Here is a 21,314-nt window from a genome sequence, read left to right as displayed (position 1 = left end):
GCAGGAGTCCAGGATTCATCGGGAAAACATTTTTAAAATGCACCTACTAGGAAGAAGAGCAATAAGACGGCATTATAAAATGACTAGATGTATAATGGGTAATTACATAAGTTCCGTGAAAAGCATTAGCTTTGTTGTTTTGCTAATATCTCAAAATGAACCTGTGAATGTCTGTGGGTAAGCACGTCTTCGCCATTCAAAATCAAAGCTCACTTCTTATTGCTCTTCTTCCTAGTAGGTGCATTTTAAAAATGTTTTCCCGATGAATCCTGGACTCCTGCTCAAAGTGATAAATTAATATAAGGACATCTACAAAGAAAAAAAACAACAATAAGCCCAAGAAGCTGCTGTCGTTCCATCCTGACGGGTGACAGCTAACGTTCCGCACCAAGATTAAAAAGCAACATTGTAATAATTTTAATCCCCGTTTCGGAACAAAGCAATCGATCTACAGGTGTGAAAGCACCGAAGTCCGGACTTCGGTCCGGATCCGGACCCGGAGGGAATTCAGTCCTGACCCGCCTCCATTTCGTATTTCAAGAACACTATTTCCTGCTTTGATAAACGCATGTTAAACTTGTAAATCGTATGTTAAATTTTTTAATGTCTTTCTGGAGATGGTCCGAAATGAAAGCGAAGGCGAGATATTGAAACTTTTCCTTCATGACATCTAGTGAGCAAATGACGTTTGACATAATCGGACGACATTTCACCGCTAATATGAGTAGTTTTTTTTTTGTTTTTTTTATCACTTAGATTATGGCCATTTGACTTATAGCAGTGTCCAGTGTTTCCCATACATTGAGTTATTTGTGGCAGCAAGTCTGATCTCTCTCGCGTCGGTTTCCATCCATTAGAATGACAAGTAATTGCACATAAATGAGTTCATATCTACTGTACTGACAATATAAAAACTTCTGGGCTGATTATAACGTGCACGTTAACTTTCCTCATGAAATGTGTGTGTAGGTCCGACAATATCATCCACGATGTCATCCCTCGTGGCAAGTGCACTCTTAAGCAGTTATGAGCAGCAGGCTGTGTAATGTGTGTGAACTCTTTTATTTTTGTTAGATTATGGCCATTTGACTTATAGCAGTGTCCAGTGTTTCCCATACATTGAGTTATTTGTGGCAGCCTGTCACAAAATCAAAACTGATGCCACAAATAGATTTTCCAAAAGGATTCTAACTACTTCGTTGAATAAACTGAGCACTGCACGTTTCAAAATTAAAATGCAGCGCGGGTGTTTTTATATGAATGTATAATTGAAAAGAACCGACCGTCTTCAGAAAAGCTTAGATGTCATTTTCATTTGGTCTTTCCTAGCGTTTTGTATTTGATTACAGCCGTTACCGGGGAAACCGCTATATCTCCGCTCCAAAAGCGCCTCCTACTCGCAGAGAATCAATTTGCATGTGCAAGTCTGTGGGAAACACTGGTGTCTGTCAGCAAACATAAACAAAAAGCATGCTTCAGAACTGTTTTGAGAAGGTGCTTTGAGCCATGTATTATTACCGTACTATGAATTAGGCTACTACTACTACTAATAATAATAATAATTTTTTTTTATATATATATAATTATTTATTTTCAAAACCCTAAAACTTTTTAAACTTTGTTTATTTCCAGGTTTAAATGAAAAGTACCACATTTTCAATGTGGTCTCAGACTTTCGGAGCCCTTTGTATCATTTAAATCATGTGCAGTCACTGGCTATTTTATGACGCCATCAAATGTGGCTTGGCTAATCAGTTTTTAGAGTCAGAACTGTACTTTTTATAAAGATTTTTAACAGCTGACTTCCAAAAAAGCATTGGAACATTACTGTAAGCTTTTGTAACAAACCTTATTTTGATTCAGGGTTAGCCTAGAGTATCATTTCATTCAATAAATATTTCATATTTCCATAGTAATAATAATAAATTAGATTAATTAATCGCCACATCATGTAATTAATTAGATTAAACATTTTAATCGCTTACCAGCCCTACATTTTTTTATTGTTTTCAATGGGAAAAATGTATCATAATTATTGCATAAATATTAAATAGTACCATGAAATTCTCTCAAAATACAAAATAATAAAGAAAAAATATTATCGAACAAAAATATATTACCTTGATTTCACTGAAAATAAAAAAAAAGTTTCATTTCAGGTTTCCGGTCACTTTTGACCGCGAACAACACAAGTGTGACTCCCAAATGAACAATATCAGAGGGTTAAGTACACTAGAAGCTGATTGGCTTGACACGATACATCATTTGAATATTTGTTGTGATTGGTTAGTTTATACTGAGAGCATAAACTATCATCCTTCTGTGCACTTGTTGACTGCTTGTCCTTTACTCTCCAGTCCAACTCATCCATTTAAAAAATGCTAATATAATTATAGTTTTTGCTTTGTACATACACATAATTTACATATGTATGTATACAAAACAAATTTTAAGCATTTGCGCAGAAGCATTTAGAACAAAAGGTGTTTAAGATAATGACAAAATACAGAAAGTCCAAAGTTTTGTGTGGTAATTTAATTTTAATTTTTTTATTTATTTTTTTATTTTTATTTTAGTGAGTCCACACAATTCTGGAAATTTCGTCCCACAATCACCTTATGAAAAATATGAAATTGTGCTTTTTCAACACAGGTCTATCCCTTTGTAGACACTTTGAATATCAAAAGTGCTTGTTTAGTGCCCCCTAGTGGTTATATTCCCATAATGCAGCTGCTGAAGGTGGATACAAAGGAATCTGAAGAAAGCTAAATATATAGCTCTAGCTTTAGTTTATTCTACTGGGTGTATAAGACCCTCTTTTTAAAAATAGATATAAAGGAAATATTCATTATTCATATTTAAATCATTCATATACTGAATTAACTGAATTGACGCTGCCCTCTTGTGCTATGGAGCTTTTGTAAGGTGCATGTTAACAAATCTAATATCATTGAAATGCCATATTGTTGTATTATGAAACAGCCCTAGATCTCTATCTTTTTATGCCTACTTTGTCTTTGCACCCGGAGAGCTTTTAAGCACAATTATCTTTAACTTGATCTTAAAATATCTTAGTTATATATATATAAGAGAATGTGAGAGAAAGCCTAGCATGGAATCGAAAGAGATTACATGGTAATATTGCATGAATGTGGGATTGAATACAGTAAGACCTTGATCTGGACCAAAAACTCATCTTACTTCTGGGTAGGAGAGGTGAAAAGGCTAAGAGATCTCTGAAAAAAATAAAAACATGTTTTGCGCTCACCTGCATGTTTAAACCCATCTAATCTCATAGACAAGCATAATTTCATTTCCACCAGTGTTCACTAATCATAACACTGTGAAGTAATTCTGTAAGTCACTGTAAATGTTTTTTCTCCCTCTAATACCAAGAATTAGACCTTTGTCCAGAATATCATATTTTGGGGGTTATGAGTAGATTAGAGCAAAACAAAACCACGTGGATTGGTCTGGGGCTAGTTATTTATATACTTATTATTATATATTTTTTAAATGTCCTTGTTATTTTCCTGTTTTCCTCAATATTTTCCCATTTTCTACACTGACATGTATAATAAGTATTGATTTGGCTTCATCTACTGATCCATCTATCCTCTCTTCTGACCCTTTTGACCTCTGACCCCTGACACTGCAGCTCATCACCCTTCTAAAAACCATCTGATGTCTGTCTACCTGCTCTACAATCTTTCTACAATCCTACATTCCCTTATCAGCACTGCCAGCTGCGTTGCACTCACCATGTAATCTGGAATGTTGCGGATTATGAAGCCCTTTCCCACCCCTTTGCTCTCTTTCTCTCTCTCTCTCTACATTTCTCTCCTCATCCCTCCATCCCTTCCTATTTTGTACCATGCCAGAACAGTCACTTGCAGTAGAAGTGCGATTAGAGTCCATCACAAGTCAAAATGAGTATGTGAAATTACATGGAGAAAGAAAGAAGGGGCAGGATAAAGAACATGCAGAGAGAGCGAAAACAGACAACAGATGCAATGTCCAAGAGCATCAGGATTAGAGTGCTCAGAAAACCCTGGAAATACCGTTTCTGGCTTAAGGAATAGGTCTCACTGCTCCCAAAGCATTCGTTTTTAGTGGTATTAGCATCACCTCTTGTTTAAGCTGCTCCCCCCGTCTTGATATATTCTGACAACAGGGATTGTGTGTCGCAAAGTTTATGTAATAATCTGAGGACAGCAACCAAGAGTGAGAGATAAAGAGGGAGGGGGAGGGACAGAGATGACCAGAAAGAGTTGGAGCAGTGAGGATTAGAGAAATACAAATGATGGGAGCGAAGCCATCTAAAAGAAGCAGTATGAAGAAGGTAAGATATCAGTTTTTTAAAAAGACTATTTTTATAAGAAGTAGATTAGTGAGACTGATTTCGAAAATTACTTGAAACTATTCAAAATTACTTGGCCTTTGGCAGACAGTATCATGGTGCGATAAGTTAAGATATTGATTAAGTTGCAATTACGTTGCAATAATTGTAATGTACAAACTTAAAGGAACATTTCACCAAACTTCAAAACTTTGGGGTTGGTAATATTGTTTAATTTTTAAAAGCGAGTCTCTTATTTTGAGAACTGCATTAATTTGATCAAAAATACAGCAAGGAAGTATTATTGGAAAATATTATTTCAATTTGAAATAACTCTGTTTTACTTTACATTATTTTAAAATAATTATAATTTATTTCTATGATGGCAAAGCTACATTTTCACCAGTCATTACCAAAGTTTTCAGCGTCACGTGATCCTTCAGAAATCATTCTAATATGCTGATTTGCTGAATGCTTATTATTATTATGCTATAAACAGTTGTGCTGATTAATGATGAACATGGATACTTTTTTCTGGATTCTTTGAAAGTTCAAAAGAACAGCATTTATTTGAAATATAATTTTTTTTTTGTAACATTATAAATGTCTTGTACTTTTTGATCAATTTAATGCATCCTTGCTGAAGAAAACTATTAATTAATTTAACAAAACAACCCTTACTGACGCCAAACCTTTGAACAGTACTATATATAATGATGAATTATATTTGATACATGATATTTATAGCAGAATGTCCAAGCTGCTCTATTACAATAAAAGTGAATGGTGACCATGGCTTTTGAGCAATGCTTTTAATATTTCCAGTAATCACAACCTACATTTCAGTCTTTTCCTCAAACAAAACAATCATGGCTTCAGAAGACTTGAAATATAGTGCACCTTTGTGATGCTTTTATGGTGCTCTTTTAAAACTTGTCAGTCCCTGGTCACCATCCACTTTCATTATATGGAATAGAGCAGGTCGGACATTCTGCTAAATGTCTCCTTTTATGTTCCACATGGGACAATTTTTTTAAATTGTGAGAACTGATTCGTTTCCCAGGATATTTTCATTATAAAATAATAATGTAATTTATAGTATAGACATCGGCAGGATGATTTTTTTGACAGATAATTTCACCACATACAGCAGTATTAGACCTTGTCAGACTGCGATTTTGTCTGGTGCATAATGAAATGGTTCCTTGCAAAGGGGGTCCCGCCCCAGGAAGGCAGTGGACTGCCATTGGCATCCGCCATGTTAGGAGGCAGCGGTGATGCAGCAGCTGAGGATGAGGATGATGAAGAGCTGGGGCAGCAGTTTGAGGAGCCGATATGTGCTCTGGTTCAGAACTGTACCATGCTACACAACATCGTGGGCCCAGCCTGCATCTTTCTCCGACAAAGCTTCGCTCAGGTTCAACTCGTATGTACACACACACACACTTACAAACGAGCCTTTTTTAGAAAATGCATGGTGTGGATATATAGACCATCAGTGTCAGAATTCCCATCAAGGAATCAGATTATCATTTTCTGTCTTATCCACCTTCAGTCAAATCCTATTAACCTCCCTTGAGCCCCCATTACTTAGATAATGACCCATCATCTCCCATTCCTGTGATTGGAGGATACTGTGCCACATTATTCGCCATTGTGAGTCAATGTCAGGTCATTTTTTATGTTGCCAAGTCCTTAATGCAGCATTTGTAAGGATGCTTAAATGTAATACTTTACATTAAAGTGTCCATAATAGAAACAAATGCACTCAACAACCTAACATGAATGCATTTCTACAACCTATTCTTAAGTGTGCACCAAATCAGAAATGTATGTAGTATAATATAATATTACCTGATAGTGAAGTGGTTTGGGTGAATGAAGAAATTAGTACTTTTTAAAAATGTAATTTAGATCCTGAAGCCTCCAGTATTGATCGATGGGACTGAGACAGTGTAATATCCTTCTGCTGTCAATTGTTGCATATGGCTATGATTTATATATACCATTAGTATAATGTTCTTTTTTACTCATGGGAGAATCTTGGAAAAACCTCTTATGTCTTTGCAGGAAAAAAAGACAATCATTGTGCATGTTTCTCCAAAGAGAGGTGAAACTTAGATATTTCACCTTAGATATTACACCTACCATTGGCAGTACAATCAGTTTCTTATGTTAATCTGGTGGAAGTGGTCAAAAATACAAAGAGAGAGAGCGTTCAACTGTGTAGTTTTATAGTAGCTTAATGTTTCATATCAATGTCTCCATCTGTCTGATAATCCCAGAATCCTTTTTGTGTGGATAGAGTAGGGTGTAAGCTGTAGAAATTGCTAAAAAAAAAAAAAAAAGACAAAACCAATGTAAAATTTCCCTGAAATTGTTTGTGACAAGCTAATGTCACGGAACTGGGTGTGTGGAGGCAGGCAGGACGACAAGTATTGTAGACACAACAAGGCAGGTTCAGGTAGGTGAGACATACACTCGGGGTAACATTAGCAATAACCGACACCAATGCTCAGACAGACAGGAACTAATAAGGACATCGACGTCCTTCGGGCTTGCCACTTTAACGTCCTTCGGGCTTGAGTGAGCCGCGGACGGCGGCGGACTGGTTCTGGCTCGGGACCGGACACTCCCCAGACACCGGAAGACACCTTCCCTCCAACTTAGTCCAGTGGTGTCTGGGAGGTCCATGGGGCGATGGTAGTTGGCCCCGAGCCAGAACAGCTGATTAAGGACGGCGTCCTCTAACGACATCACCGCTGCTAGCTTGCAGAACTCCCTGGCATACTCGTAGAAGGGGAGATCCCGGCGGGATATGGTGAGGAAACGAGCAGCGATCTCCATGTTGTTGTTTTGGGTCGTTATTCTGTCACGGAACTGAGTGTGTGGAGGCAGGCAGGACGACGAGGACGACAAGGATTCCAATAATGACATTTATTGTAGACACAACAAGGCAGGTTCAGGTAGGTGAGACACACACTCAGGGTAACATTAACAATAACCGACACCAATGCTCAGACAGACAGGAACTAATAAGGGGTGAATAATTAGAGGCAGACAGGTGAGCACAATGACGGTGATTAACTAATGATTAGACGGGCTAAACCAACACAAAGGGAAGAAACCACAACAAACAGTCCACAGGGGCATTACAGCTAAAGCCTTTTCCCCAAGTAATATCACATCTTCTTAGTTGTGCAGCACTTATTGAGGCTCTAGGGTGCATGTTGAACAGACTATGTAAAAACTATATATTGTATGGGTGAGCACCTGATTTTCACAAAATATTATATGTGAACTCCATTGGACTCCATTTGTTACCTGGCAACCTGGACCCTTGTAATCTGTTCACCATAGTGACCTTATTCTACTGCTGCTTGCATCATGCTTTCCGATTCATAGTAATCAGCCTAAATAGTCGCCAGCTGTGTGAATATGTTCTGGCTGGCCACTGCCAAAACACAGGCTCAGTCAATCAGATCAAAATCTAAATCACTCTACCATTTGTTATTATCTTACTTATGTAATGTATAAATGTTGATTCAGTCGAGTTTCATTGCTCCGCTTGTTCTTTTTTTATTTGGAGTTACGCTGATAATGTTTTAATGACTGAGTTTTTCCATTTCCATGAACATGAATATCTGACAACACGCAGTCCCATGTGTGTGCTTTTCTATCCTTAGACAACTTAATGTAATATAATCCATAATATCATAACACTGTGGTTCTCAGTCAGTTTTGCTTCAGGACCTCAATATTATTAAGGGAGCAATTACAAAAACTGCACAAAATCAACCTTATTTTTGTAAGGAAAATATTAAATCCATAAAATCCATAATTATATTCTAAGTTCATTAAAGGAATAGTTCAACCAAAAAATTTAAACATTTGCTGAAAATATAATCAGACTATCCAAGATGTAGATGAATTTGTTTCTTTATCATAACAGATTTGGAGATATGTGGCATTACATCACATTACATTGCTCACTAATGGATCCTCTGCAGTGAATGGGTGCCAACAGAATGGGAGTCTAAACTGCTGATAAAAACATCGCAATAGTCCACAAGTAATCCACATAACTCCATCCATCAATTAATGTCTTGTGACGTGAAAAGCTGTGTTTGTAATAAACAAATCCATCGTTACGGTGTTGTAAGTTTGTAAACAGTGTTATATTTCTCCCCTGATTAAACAACTTTTTCACTGGAAAAAGCGTAGACAGAGGACGCATATTTTAGCCAGAAGCAATTATTATTATTTTTTTTACAAACACAGCTTTTCACAAGACTAATTGATGGACTGCGATGTTTTTATCAGCTGTTTGGACTCTCATTCTGACAGCACCCATTCACTACAGAGGATCCAATGGTGAGCAAGTGATGTAATGCTACATTTCTCCAAATCTCTTCAGATGAAAAACAAACTCATCTACATCTTGGTTGGCCTGAGGGTAAGTACATTTTCAGCAAATTTTCATTTTTTGGCGAACTATTTCTTGAATATTACCATGGACTTCATAGGCACACATTTTTTTTTTTTTTACGTACAGGATTTTGTGGACTTTTTTGGATATGGTGGTCATTCTGTATCAGTTGAATCTTTCCCTGGAAAGAAGTAGATGCATTAATGTTATGTGTGATATGAAGCACATTTTACGTGCAGGCACTCCTTTTGTTTTTACTTGTGCTGACCAGTAATCAGAGCCTCATGTGTTTCATTCAACCACTCGCGTGTTCATGCAGCGGTGTGCAGATGGTTGCCCCCGGCAACACTGACAGGTGTGTGTGAGGCTTGCTGGTACAATGTACTTTGAGTGACAGTTCAACAAACCCAGTCTGAATGCAAAGCAGATTACAGGAGAGATTATAATACAGGGTTCCCACACTTTCTAACCAATTTTCTATGATTTTTCCACATCATTTGTAATGAAAAAATAATAAAATAATTCAATTATTTGTATTATTTATATGTTGTTATAATTATATTATCATTATTTTAATTAATTATTATTATTTTAATTATTATTATGTTTTGTATGTATGTGTCTGTCTACGTATCTGTGTGTTTGTCCTAATAGTTTGTCTCTGTATGACTCTTTGAAATCTGTACTCACTGCAGGACAGAGATCTACGGCCAGAGGAAATTGAAGGTATAGAGATATCCAACATCATTGATATGCTTTATACCATTAAGAGCGTTAAACTCTCCCACCATCCAAAATGAAATGATTCCTTCCCTTATTGACTTCACTCCCTCCATCAACATGGATTCTTGCCATTACCTCTCTCAATTTATATGAATCTACGTTCAGTCTCCTCTAAATCCCTTGATAAGATACATTTAATGGAACAATTCAACCAAATGCTGAAAATAATTTACTCACAGTCATGTCTTTCCAAGCCTGTATCATTTTCTTCTGTGCAACACAAAAGGAGAAAATCAAAGAATACCCTGTACATTTCTCCAAATTAAAAAAAATATATATATATATAATATCAGTCTCAAAAACAACTGTGATTTAAACTGAATTAAAGTCTGTTCCTCATACAGTGCTATTGTATGACCTCAAAAGACATATTGACCACTTATATGATAGTTTTGTACAGCATTTGAGCTGGACAGACCCTGCTCACTTTATAATTTCATTGTTTCCTTTTGTGTTCTATGGAGGAAAAAAAACATTGGCTACTGCTTTGCAATTGCATAAGTGTGAGTAGTTTTGGATGAACTACTCCTCCGACAAATGTGATCACCATGCCTTTATCCTTCAGAATCCTCTTACTGCACAGACAGATTGCACATTAATGTCAACAAACTGAAGATGCTCTCTCTCTCTCATTCTTTCTCTGCCTTCAGAGTTGAAAGAAGCCTTCCGAGAATTTGACAAAGACAAGGACGGCTTCATTAGCTGTAAGGATCTGGGCGAGTGCATGAGAACGATGGGCTACATGCCCACAGAAATGGAGCTGATTGAACTCAGTCAGCAGATCTGTGAGTGGCAACCTTGTCATTATCATTATACGTCATTATCTCAGTTATACTGAGAGTTTTATTCAAGAACAGACTCAGTAAAGCATGAATATCTGAACCACTCATCTAGGGTGTATTCATGATACCTCTTACATGATTGTATGTTTGTTCACTAGGTGGCGGTAGAGTGGACTTTGAGGACTTCGTAGACCTGATGGGCCCAAAGATGCTGGCTGAGACAGCAGACATGATCGGAGTGAAAGAACTGAGAGATGCTTTTAGAGAGGTTGGTGTTCCATGCTACTGACAGGTGTACTGTATTCCCAAGTTTTCTGAAGTCACACCCTTTTTAATCTCAGTTTGACTCCGACGGTGATGGTAAGATCAGTCTGGCTGAACTGAGGGAAGCCATGAAGAAGCTGATGGGAGAGCAGCTCAGCCACAGAGAGATTGATGAGATCCTCAGGGATGTCGACCTCAATGGAGATGGCCAGGTTGACTTTGAAGGTTAGAATTATAATTTTGCTCCACGGGTTCTTGAATTTTGATTTTTGCATGTGCATTTGGGAAAACCATTATGTATAGCCTTTATTCATGTTAATATACACACACCGGCCAATTTATTAGGTACATCTGTTCATCTGCTTGTTAACACAAATATCTAATCAGCCAATCACATGGCAGCAACTAAGTGCATTTAGGGATGTAGACATGGTCAAGACAATCTGCTAAAGTTCAAACTGAGCATCAGAATGGGGAGGAAAGATGATTTAAGTGGCTTTGAATGTGGCATGGTTGTTGGTGCCAGATGGGCTGGTTCTGAGTATTTCAGAAACTATCTACTGATCTACTGGGATTTTCAAACAGCAATCTCTAGGGTTTACAAAGAATGGTCCAAAATAGAGAAAATATCCAGTGAGTGGCAGTTCTGTGGGCGAAAATGTCATATTGATGCCAGAGGTCAGGGGACAATGGCCAGACTAGTTTGAGCTGATAGAAAAGCAATAGCAACTCATAACCATTCGCTACAACTGAGGTATGGAGAAGAGCATCTCTGAATGCACAACACATTCAACGTTGAAGCAAACGGGCTACAGCTGCAGAAGACTACACTGTGTACCACTCCTGTCAGCTAAGAACAGGAAAATTAGGCTACCATTCGCACAGGCTCACCAAGACTGAACAATAGTAGACTGGAAAAAGGTTGCCTGGTCTGAAGAGTCTCGATTTCTGCTACAACATTCAACTGATAGGGTCAGAATTTGGCATAAACAACATGAAAGCATGGATTCATCTTGCCTTGTATCAACGATTCAGACTGGTGGTGCTGGTGTAATGGTGTGGGGGATATTTTCTTGGCACACGTTTGCCACAACCAACCTCAGTATTGTTCCTGACCATGTCCTTCCCGTTATGACCACAGTGTACCCATCTTGGTATGGCTACTTCCAGCAGTATAACGTGCCAGGTCAAAAAACTCAGTCATCTCAAACTGGTTTCTTGAACATGACAATGAGTTCCCTATGCTCAAATGGCCTCCACAGTCACCAGATATCAATCCAATAGAGCACCTTTGGGATGTGGTGCAATGGGAGATTCACATCACGCATGTGCAGCTGACAAATCTGCAACAACTGCATGATGCTATCATGTCAATATGGACCAAAATTCCAGTGGAATGTTTCCAGCTCTTTAATGAATTTATGCCACAAAGAACTAAGGCATTTTTGATGGTAAAAGGGGGTACCTAATAAAGAGGCAAGGAAGTGTATATAAAAGATGCTTATGGAATGAATGAATAAATTATATATATACTGTATATATCATGTATATATGCCTCTTTATAATGAATATTCCTCATTTGTAACTCACTTTTGATAAAAGTGTCTGCTATATGTATATACACACACACACACTATAGTACTTGGGTATTTCTACTCATAAATTGGAAAGGAAACTATCTGTTCATCTCTTAACTAACATATTTTTCACCTTACGCTCAACAGAGTTTGTCCGAATGATGTCTCGCTAATTTAGAGGACTCATGAAAAAGGAAGAGAACAATCAGTTTGCCAACTCCTAACGTGAAGAGTTAAATACTATGCGTCTGCTTTAATTAACTACCATATGAAATTATTTAAACCATACTCTTTCTTCATACAGGGATATTTTACATATTTGCTTGTTTTTATGACAAAGAGGAAAAGTGTGTTTCTTATTTAATTTATTTTAGCATTTTGGTAAAAAAATTAAGGAGTTAATTAAGGAATTTTCCATGTTTCCACATATGTTCAGAATTATAAGGGTACAAAGCATAGCTGTAGCACACATTATTTATAAAAGCATGCTATAAAGCCCAGAATGGAAATGTAATTAATAACTACTGAAATTGTATATGTGTAGTACATGGTCATTGTGGACTGACAATGCAATGCTAGATATAAATCAGTATTATGTGTGTTTTGGAAGGTAAACCACTGGTTAATGGGTCTAAAGTTCCTGTATGATGCTTTTTGGGCTGTTAATGCTTTCCCTGTGGGAACAAGATATTAACATGCAAAACTGGATATTATACAACTCCTGTCCCAAGTCTGGAGATCCCTTGTAAAGATCCTGACACCCATGTGATCTCCCCTTGTTCCTTAATCATTATGTTTAAACAAAAGTTTTTATCTAAATATCTATTCTTGCCAACAGTGAACTATATAAATAAAAACTTCAATATATTTATTGTTATTTCTGTACTCATTAAGATTGTAAATATTCAATAACAAATTAAATGGAATTAATTTAAATGCTGACTATTAACTCTTATTTTCGAGTATTTAAATCTCTAAAATACAATGGTGGTAAAAAAAAAAAAAAGTTGCGTGAATACACAATAATCACAATGCTTATTAATTTTCCCTTTGTCAGTTACAAAAGCTAAGGCCTAGATAGATTTGCATAATCATATGCATTAATCAAGTATGTCTATAGATGAAGTGATTTAAATTAATACATTGATGTTTCCTGTATGGAGGCTTCTAAAATGCTCTGTGAATTCTCTCGCTGTTTTGCCATCTCTCTGCAGTGAAGAAACACATAGACAGGATGAATGAAGGCCAGTAGAGTCAGGACAGTTAAGATGATGTTCACCTACAGAAACACAGAAATACACTAACATTTACTGATTACAGTAAAAGCTGTGGAAAACTTAATTGTTAATGATTTTGGTCAATTTACACACACGGAATTAAAACTAATATTTAAAGGGGTGGTAAATCAGCTATTTTCGAAGGCTTGACTGTGTTTATTGGGTGCACTGTAACATGTGTTCATGCTTTGCTTAAAAAAAAAAAAACGCATTATTTTTCACATATTTGTCCGGAAACACCACGCCCCTAACGGGTAGTTGTATGTGCTCTGGTGTACTGTAAACAATGGAGTCAATATATTACCATATCAATTTGAGCCCGAATCAGACCCAGAGAATATTATTGAAGAGGATCGGGCAGAACCTGTGCAAGCATGGCTCTTACAGGACGTTTCAGAATGGTATGTTTTTTGTTTGTAGTTGTCTCATACTTTTTAGATATGCTGTTATTTGTAAATGCTACTGCTGTTTATGTTATCTTTTGATATATGGTTTTATCCTTATTAAAGCTTTAGTACAGCAGAATACATGATTGCGTTGTAGCATTTTTGTAGAGTAATTGTTTAATTTATAACAGTAACACTCTAGTACAACAACTCTTCCTCGCAACCCAACATGGCCTCACCCTCTTTGTTGCATGTTCAAAGGTTTATGTAAATTTTAGGGTTTGTAATGTCACCAACCCAGGAAGAAGCTCTTTGTAGTCCCTACCAGCCGTGTGTTGTAGGCCTTAAAAAGTGAATTCTGTAAAATAAAATATCTCCCTTTGCATTGAACTTTGAGCGTTGTAACTTTACAGCTGTTGTTTATGCTCAAACAGCAACATTACACACTAACTAAAGTTAAAAAGTGAAATCATAATCAAGGGCCCCTTTAATCAAATGCTGCTGGAAATGTTTATGGAGCAATCTTACATATGTATTTTAGGTTTGATGTGAAAAACTCACTTTTATAGGCTTTTTTAGTATTTATATAGTTTTAGTATATAGCATTTAACCATACAATCTTGTAGTTGTAGGTATTGTATGGAAGAACATTTCTGCCACATATCTAATCATTTTTGATCAGAACTATTACTTTTTATGTCCATAGCATGTTGTATTTAAAACAAAATGTTATGTTTTAGACATAAAAACAATAATTATAACATTATTAGTCAAAATTGTGAGATACTAAGTTATGAGATAAAAGTTGAAATTATGAGATAAAAGTCATAAATATGGCATAAGAGTCAAAATTGAGACAAAACGTCATAAAAATGTCAAGGATTCGGATAACAGTTATGTCAGAAAAAATGCTGTTTTATGTCACAATGTTTATCACATAATTTCAGCTTATGTCAGTTTTGACTTTTTATCTCATAATTATAACTTTGTATCATTTTGACTTTTTATATTATAATTATGATATACCAAAGCATGATTTTTTGGCAGAAATGGCACTGGGTTGTATTTAACCCAGCATTTTTTAGAGTGTAGGATCAACATCTAGCGGCCCCAAAAAGTATTTCAAACCTCAAATGGACACACTTAAAATGTATGAATTTTATTACATTAGATAACAAAATATTAAATGAAGTTCTCTGCAAAGATATAATGCTAGAATTTTCTCAGAACTAACTTCACATTAACTATAGACATATTCCACTAACATTTGCACAAAAACAATACTTTTTGTCTTCATTCTGAACAGTATCTCAGTATATTGTTTTATCATTTTAAACCTCTTTTTGTGAAAAGCTATATTTATAATAAATGCCACTTGGTTTGATTTTGTGATAAAATTCAATGACATTCATGCAATTACAAGTGTACACATACTTTTGGGGCCACTGTATGTATATGAGCTCTTTGTAGTTGAAACAGTGGAATGGGAAACATAGATTTACATAGAAGGGGTCTCCTCCAAGAACTTTGTTGAGGGCGAAGCAGGGATACTGCAGCAGTGACACCACAGCTGATAGGGACATCACTAGACCATACAGCTTTCCAAAATGACGGGCAGGAAACCTGTAGGAATTCAGATTCATTGCACTCACTTAAGAAAAGATTTAAATTTAGCGACAATCAAGATACTTATATCACTCATTTTACTTACGCTATGCTGATGAATGCAGCATTCCCTCCGTACAGAAAAGAACGGTTAAGGACCTGAAGGATGAATGTGACGTACTGGAGAGGGAGGAACGGAATGCTTGCACAGATGGAGAACAACAGGCACTGCAGAGAGGTGAGGAGGAGAGATAGAACGGACGAGCGCAGGTCTGCTTCCCGTTCTGACACACCTACAAAAATATCCAGGGTGGGAATGAGAAAGAAAAATGGTACAGGTGTGAGAAGACAGATCTTCACATTTCCCTGTCAACTGACCTGGATCTAGGGGTTTTCTTTTGTGTCGGTCCATTAGCAGGCCATTCCAGGGAGCACAGAGAACTCCACAGAACTGGGTGAAAGCAAACGCATTGGTGTACTCACTCACTGAGAATGAAAAAGAGATAAAGAAGTCTCAGTCAAATCCTATAACCTCTGCTACTATCGCAGTAAGGCATTTGAAAATGATCCTAGGGTTGTTGCCAGTCAGAATGGCAAAATCCAATTCCATTCCTGAATTTTGACTGGTATAGCAAAGAGGATGCAGAATTGTATCTAAGGGAGTAGAATTAAAATGGAATGAAATTCATGTGTAGTTTTTAACAATATATATTTTTCTTTCAGTAAAAATCACCCATAAAAATGATCCTACACACAACAAATGGGATATTTCCAGAAATATATCATCATATGTCAATGTTTGAAATGTCAGAAATACAGACATTTTAATTTATGTTTTATTTTAATGTTCATTGATTTTATATTTTTTTAATATATAATTTATAAATATTTAATATAATAATTTACATCAATTAAGAATTCTTTAATTTACCTCAAAGTCTGATGTGTGATTGTGTTAAATGTCTTTGAATTCAGTAAATTCCTCCTCCTGTCATTCAAATTCCAGTTCATTTTATGAACTGAGAGGCTCCTACCATAAACAAAGATTTCACAGAATTCACTGAAAAGCATCATAGTAGTGAGAAAATGTGTTTACCAATGTCTGGGTCTTGGTTGGCCAGTCTATTGAGCATTGGATTCAGAGTTCCAATGAAGAAATAATGCCGCAGCTGCATGACTGACAGCCATATGAGGTGCCACAGGAAGAACCAGGACAGAACACAGCTCCTAAAACTGTCTATAGCAGAAGAAGAAGAAGCCATTTGTTGATAAGAAAGGTTTCAGTAATCATGCAGTCATTTTCTACTAAACTAAGACCTATGTTGGCAAAGCAGCACCTGTCTCAGAGTTGTCTGTTAGCTTTAGTGTGTCAGTCTCCAGTGGCTCATCATCTACACCTCTGCCTCTGTCTGAACTCAGGTCTCGCTCTGCCTCGTACTGTTCAATGTTGTAGCTATGTGATTTAACACAGCTCATCCTGTAAATAAGGATTTGCATTTGAATTAATATGGATAAGATCATGAATTTTGTACTATACGTAATTAAGGCTATATCAGATTTACTACATACTAAATATAGAGTATATATACACTATGCTTAATTTATCTACAATAATATATAACATTTGTTTTAAATATATGGAATTATTCAACTTATTTGTTGCAAAAAACATAAATGTATCATATAAACAATATCTGAATTAGAATTTAACATTTATTTTACACTTTCGTCCAAACGTCTGGGGTTTGTTAAGATTTTTTAATGATTTTGTAAGATGTCTCTTATGCTCACCCGAGGCTGCATTTGTTTGACCAAATTACTGTAAAAATTATAACATTGTGAAATATTATTCTGAAATATTGTATTTAAATAACCTTTCCATTTGATTATATTTTAAAATTTAATTTATTCCTGTGATGGCAAAGCTGACTTTGTGTCACATGATCCTTCAGAAATCATTCTAATATGCTGATTTGCTGCGCATTAAATGTTTCTTATTATTATTATCAGTGTTGAAAACAGTTGTCCTGTTTGTCCATGCTTTTGTGGAAACCATGATGCTTTTTTTGATTATTTGATGAATAGAAAGTTTAAAAGAACTGCATTTATTTAAAATATAAATCTTTTGTAACAACGTAAAAGTCTTTAATGTAATTTTTGATCAATATAATGCATCTTTGCTGAATAAAATAATTCATTTCTGACCCAAAACTTATGAACTGTTGTATATTCAGTTAATTCTCAGCTTATCGTTTCACTCACCCATATTTGTAGTCATCTGAGATGGAATAGGGAATGTGTGATTTTGGCATAAGGAAAAGTGTCCGGAGGAGATGAATGAGATTGCAGGCTGAGAGGAAGAGAAATGAGGAGCGAAAAGAAACCCCTCTCTCATAGAGCACCTTCAGAAATGGTTATACAAGATATCATGGATTGCAGTATGATTACAGCTGATACTCTTTTTTAATCACTGTGGAAAAACTTGAATATAGGACTATTCGATGCATTTATGTGTGTGTGTGTTTGTGTGTGTGTGTGTGCTTACTTCTTACCTTGATTATAAGAAAGATAACTGATGAAGAGTCAAAGGCCCCATTATAGACTGTAATAATTGTTGATCTATGAGAGTCAAAAAGGTTCCCCACCTGTAATGAGGACAAGTAATGCAAGCAATTGATCATAACCTTGATGCATTGCATGCATAAAATATAATCATTCATGAACATACCTGCATATTTGTCATTAGAAATAAAATACCTCCCACAGCTATGAAGGACAGAGCAGGAAAAAGCAAGAAAGAGAGAGCTGTTTCAATGAAAAGAGAGGAAAATTAGTCATATCAAAAATGCCCATGATGCGTGTGATGTGATTATTAATAAAAACTTTTCAGTCTGTCTTTACCTTTATTGGACAATGCCACAATAAGAGTGCCGGTGGTATAAAGAAGTCTACAAAACAATGATTATACAATTGGTATAAATACAATATAATTCAACGTTAAGTAGGAAATGCTTAATTGTTCAAATATTATAGTGGTATTTCAGTGTTTTCCTTTTTATAAATGGTTTTTTTTTTTTTTCGTATGGAACAAGTGGTACCTAACATTACACAACAGCTTACATTTGCAAATATTTCTGGCAGTCTCAACCAATTTTACTTAGGGGCTGTTTTTACTTAATGGCTGCAATGCACAAAGCCCTGTTTTTGGAGTCCAGTCAAACGCCCATGTTGATTTCTACTATCTGCTTAAGCACACCCCACACACAATCAGATAAACTTCTTGACTCTACCGTGGAGAGACACAGCAGTTCTGCTAATTCTTGCCTGACGTCTGCTTTGCATCCTACGAGGGACAAACTCACATAGCTAAAAATCGCGTTGCCATCGTGCCAAAATGGTCATAGAAGAATCCGTTGGGCAGAGTGAGAAAGTTGTTCATGAAGGAGGCCACAGTAAAAACCAATGAGAAATTATCATCTTGCGGACTGCAATCTAAAGAGTAAAAAAGGTAAGCAGGAAGACAAAGCATAAAATGAAGTGAAGCATCTAATATATTAAAAGCCACCGTTGTAAATGACCTCACCTGTGCCAAGTTCTCCACTGGTGTCTGTCACATTGATGCACAAATCGCTGAAGTAGCCATCTGTCTTTAGGACAAACACAAGAGACGCCCAACCAAACACAACTCCAGCAAAACACAAGCACTCCAGCAGTCCTGTAGCCAGAGTAAGCTTGTATCTCACTGCCGTCCCAGATGATCCCTTGCATCCCAGCATCCTTTGCATCCACGCCATCAGGGTCAGGAACGCTTGTGTAGGAAAGTGCACTGTATTGCCACTATATCTGTTTAAATTAATTTTATTCTAGAATGAATTGTCCTTTTTCTTTAAAGTAATCGCTGATCCACTTCTCTTGTTTGTGTGTTGAAGCTTGCTCGCATTTCACCAGAAAGACACCATGCACATTGGTTATATGGTGGTAGAGATAACGCTTTCCACGTATTTGGACTACATTTAAGTTCTACATGCTCCTCTCAAGAGAGGGAGCTATAGATCTGCTGTTGAAAACAACATGACAGAACATTTAGGAAGTTTGCATAAAAATTCACTAGAGGATGGAAAGCTTCTGAGCTATTTGTGTGATCACATTCATGTTTGTTGTCAGCATCTTTGTATGCTACAATCCTTTTAGTTTGTAGGCCTATCCCTAAAATTCTCACCCTCTAAAACTGTGCATGTGTCAGTTATGTAAAACTGCAAGAAGAGGCAGACAAAGCCATATTATAAGTCACGTTTAATTGGTGCTATTCTATTTAATCAATGTAAATAGCATATATTTAATAAGCATATCTTTCTCTGTATCTACCAACACCCTACCACACGGCTCTCTAAAATACTTGATTCTGATTGGTCATTCGCAGCACTGAGCGACGACCAATTATTTTTGTATAATCACCCCTAAACTAGATAGTTATCTTGCATCGCAAATTATAGTCGCTAACTAGCGCCATCTTGGGATCACGGGGTATACTGACAGTAATAATAAAAATAGCTCGAAGGACAATGTAAATGTATGACTAGAATAAAATATTGATAGATGGCTAGAGGCATGAGAATTCCCAATCAAAACAAGAAAACGAAAAACGAGGAGGAAGCGAAGAACAATACATTATTATTATTATTATTATTATTAGTGTAAAAGTGCCATTATTATTGATTAATAATGTAATAGAGCATGTACGAGAAAAGAAATACGTAATTTTAACTCAAATCAGTATTTTATGACCATGTTTATTTGGCAAGCAGGAAAAATGTACATCCAGATAGCACAAAATAAACTCTGAAAGGGTTAGCGGGGGTCTTGGATAACTCGGATGAAGAGGTTTTTCTTGTGATAATGACCGGCTGTTCAGTATCCCTTACATAATTGTGATTTAGCAGTTAAGACATGCTGCATCAGTGTCTAGGTTTCTTGAAATGTGACAGAGGGTAAAACTGAAGTTGATCACTGATGGCACATACACGCGCGCTCTGTGGACAAATTGACTAATCCAGATTACCACATCTGCGAGCTCTACCTCTAACAAGAACAACAGTTTTCCTCGTCCTCCGTTTTTAATGTAAAAGATATAACGATAATATAACGATAAAAGAGCGTCAAATCAAATTAAATTAAAACCATCGAAAAGCAAATGGATTTCACTGCATTTCCATTCCAAGCTTGAGCAATAGTATGTTTATGGGCATCAGTCAGGCAATCTAAATTGAAATGGTTTCTCCATACAAACTGACTCTATTTGTATATAGACATAGTACTCACAACGGTCTTCTGTCACATCGATGTGAATGACGGAATCGCTGGAGCGCTGTGAATTCCCGTCTCGTGCTGAACAACTGTACTAAACCTGTGCACGTGTATGCGTATGGAGAACCAAACCTGCAGAAATTAAAAATAAATAAATAAGCAAATAAATAAATAAATGTGTGTATAAATACACGTATTCTTGTTTAAATACATATAGAAATAATTAAACATGTGATGAAAGTAGGCAAATACATAAAATAAATTGGTGGGCAAATGGAAAATGTTTAAGGAAATGCTAAACTCATCCTATTTATTTTCCTTTGATCACTCATTTATTTCTGAATGTAGTTCCGCATTTATTTTTCCTCTGCACAACATGCTAATGAGAGGGTGTCACCCATGGACTTGGTCGGGTCTTGTGATAGCTGGGGGCGTGGCTTTCCCGCTGACAGGAGATGCATGGTGTTAATCCAGTATGGCCTAGTAAAGTCACTTTTGCCGTTCAACAGAGCAAGATACATAGAAAAACTGAGCCGTATTGTCCGTACAGTATCTGTGACTTTACAAA

The 21,314-nt window shown here is 36.4% G+C and overlaps 2 protein-coding genes across 5 annotated transcripts in view; one reads left to right on the top strand and one right to left on the bottom strand.

The window, feature by feature from the left end:
• LOC107674218 (calcium-binding protein 2-like) overlaps positions 1–13,020 on the top strand; it is a 22,871-nt gene extending 9,851 nt beyond the window's left edge. For 2 of the 4 annotated variants that reach the window (XM_016468132.1, XM_016468131.1), the window contains exons 3-7: positions 9,464–9,494; positions 10,202–10,336; positions 10,492–10,601; positions 10,675–10,822; positions 12,322–12,347. In XM_016468132.1, the coding sequence (XP_016323618.1) occupies positions 9,464–9,494; positions 10,202–10,336; positions 10,492–10,601; positions 10,675–10,822; positions 12,322–12,347 (450 nt within the window). Of the gene's footprint in view, positions 1–3,769; positions 4,343–5,552; positions 5,766–9,463; positions 9,495–10,201; positions 10,337–10,491; positions 10,602–10,674; positions 10,823–12,321 lie in introns of those variants that run through there. The other 2 variants (XM_016468130.1, XM_016468129.1) reach the window with 2 other exon arrangements.
• Positions 13,021–13,068: 48 nt separating this feature from the next.
• LOC107674217 (solute carrier family 43 member 3-like) lies at positions 13,069–20,812 on the bottom strand. The gene is made up of 13 exons (XM_016468128.1): positions 20,762–20,812; positions 19,026–19,250; positions 18,805–18,934; positions 18,344–18,390; positions 18,171–18,247; positions 17,995–18,087; positions 17,705–17,844; positions 16,780–16,919; positions 16,539–16,679; positions 15,821–15,928; positions 15,549–15,735; positions 15,340–15,460; positions 13,069–13,453 (listed from the first exon to the last, which is right to left on the bottom strand). Exons 2-13 carry the CDS (start codon positions 19,234–19,236, stop codon positions 13,310–13,312), a joined length of 1,539 nt encoding a protein of 512 aa, XP_016323614.1. The 5' UTR covers positions 19,237–19,250; positions 20,762–20,812; the 3' UTR covers positions 13,069–13,309.
• Positions 20,813–21,314: the final 502 nt, after the last annotated feature.

Source organism: Sinocyclocheilus anshuiensis, unplaced genomic scaffold (genome assembly GCF_001515605.1).
Source record: "Sinocyclocheilus anshuiensis isolate Anshui unplaced genomic scaffold, SAMN03320099.WGS_v1.1 scaffold728, whole genome shotgun sequence".
Classification (NCBI taxonomy): Eukaryota; Metazoa; Chordata; class Actinopteri; order Cypriniformes; family Cyprinidae; genus Sinocyclocheilus; species Sinocyclocheilus anshuiensis.
This window is presented reverse-complemented; position numbering and strand designations above follow the sequence as displayed.